Source organism: Lipotes vexillifer, unplaced genomic scaffold, assembly GCF_000442215.2.
Source record: "Lipotes vexillifer unplaced genomic scaffold, Lipotes_vexillifer_v1.1 scaffold1009, whole genome shotgun sequence".
NCBI classification, from domain to species: Eukaryota; Metazoa; Chordata; class Mammalia; order Artiodactyla; family Lipotidae; genus Lipotes; species Lipotes vexillifer.
This window is the reverse complement of record NW_006772405.1, coordinates 1,428,270-1,430,090: the sequence shown is the minus strand read 5'-3', so window position 1 is coordinate 1,430,090 and position 1,821 is coordinate 1,428,270. Positions and strand designations below refer to the sequence as shown.

Genomic DNA, 1,821 nt, shown 5'->3' with positions numbered 1-1,821 from the left:
TTTGATTCACTCATTTATCAGGGTTTGATTCATATTGCAGATGATAGCATCAACACACAGCTTTCTTTTGTGATCATCATTACTACCAAGCCCAATTTTCCCAGGTCAAATTTTGTAAACCGAAATGTGCTCAAGATTTGATTCGTTGACTAATTTTTAGTAAAAATTTTACTGTGTAAAGTTTTAAACATTGTCAATTTCATTTTGTAAGAGTTATTTCTACCCTATGTTTTTGGGTCAACACTGCAGTTTTCAACACGACCAAAATATGATTCTTCAAGGTTTCTTTTGCAGGGGGGCGGGGGCGAAGATGATAACTTTCATATGGGCAGTTTTTTCACGCCAGTAAATCTTATTTTCTATTCACCATATACTGGCCATTAACATTACTCGAATATGGTCTTTTTCTCCCTCTGGGAATCAAATATCATCAGTGGGTAAACAACAAAGACACAGAGCGGCAGGGTTAATTCCTGCTTTCCCACTTTTTCCTCTCCTGTAAAAACAGGGAATCCAACACTCCGTAAAGCGCAGAACTCTAGTAAGACTAATCAACTAGACTGCTAAAACAGGGAGCCCTGAACAAACCCAGCCCGCACAGGGATGCTTTTCTTTCTCTCCACTAGAGGCGATAGCCTCTTTCAAAAGAGAAATTGAGCTGGAGGCCGGTTGGGGGAGTAGCCCCCGTAAAGATCAAAAGGTTAAAAACCACCTCAAACAAAAAGCAAAGGTCAATACCCAACTCCCAAGCCCTGACGTATCCATCTTCCACGAAAAATGAAGGTGACTCCTCCCTAACATGTTCTCGAGACCTGGGGCCGCGTGGCCTTTCAGAAACCAGACGGGTCTGAGGTGACTAACAGGTAGCTCGCAGTGGAACAGCCAGCGACCGGAAGTGGAAATGAGCCCTTGGCGGGGATGAGGAGACGCCACGGCACGCTTGCGCAGTCAGCGGGGTTGCAGTACGCGTGCGCAGTTGGGCGGTGACGGGGTGACGCTCGGAGCGTGGGCCGTGACTCTCACGGATCCGGTCCCGCCCTCCCTTCTCGCTGTCGACCGTCCGGGGCTAGCGCCCGCGATCCTTTTCCCAGAGTGCTCTGCGCCGTGAAGAAGCGGCTCCCGAGTGCTGGGGGCATTTTGTGTTGGCTGGAGCCTGAGTAACAAGATGGCGGCGTCGGCGGAGTGACAGGGGTCCCTACGGGCGGGAGCCGGCGGCAGTGGTGGCAGCGGTATCGCCGCCCTAACTCACCGCTCTCCTTTTCCAGTCCGCGACGTCGCCGCGAAAGCGAGGCAGCGGCGGCCGCCAGAAGCAAGTGGCCCAGCCTGGTTACCGTGAGAACCCCCTAAACAATCTGCGGCCTGACAGAAAGAAACCTGACAGCAGCGGTGATTAGGTTCTCCTTGGCCGACTCTGGGCCCTGTAACGCCGAGAAAGGAGCCAGCGTTTTCCTGCCGCCCTCCGGAGCCTTGCTCCGTGGACGAGCCCTAGAGGTCTTCCGTTCTCCCCCTTAGAGGTGTCGGGGCTTAGCCCCAGCCTCCATCTTCGTCTCTCAGGATGGCGAGCAGCAGCGGCTCCAAGGCCGAATTCATTGTCGGAGGGAAATATAAACTGGTACGGAAGATCGGGTCTGGCTCCTTCGGTGACATTTACCTGGCGATCAACATCACCAACGGCGAGGTAATCACCTGGGGTGGGGTTCACGACTACGCTGCGCCTGCCCTCCCCCCCTCCCGCGAACTGTTCGGGCCTTTTCCCACCGCATGCCGCTCTGGGAAGTCCAGAGGGAGCCAGTTTTCCTGCCTTAGGAACCTCCCCCGCTT

General features: G+C 53.3%; 1 protein-coding gene across 5 annotated transcripts in view; it reads left to right on the top strand.

Annotated features, from left to right (window-relative positions):
• Nucleotides 1–969: 969 nt before the first annotated feature.
• Nucleotides 970–1,821, top strand: part of CSNK1A1 (casein kinase 1 alpha 1) — a 49,662-nt gene continuing 48,810 nt past the window's right edge. For 3 of the 5 annotated variants that reach the window (XM_007447499.1, XM_007447497.1, XM_007447496.1), the window contains exon 1: nucleotides 970–1,678. In XM_007447499.1, coding sequence (XP_007447561.1) covers nucleotides 1,556–1,678 — 123 coding nt within the window. In that variant the 5' untranslated portion in view covers nucleotides 970–1,555. The remainder of the gene's footprint in view (nucleotides 1,679–1,821) is intronic. The other 2 variants (XM_007447500.1, XM_007447498.1) reach the window with 2 other exon arrangements.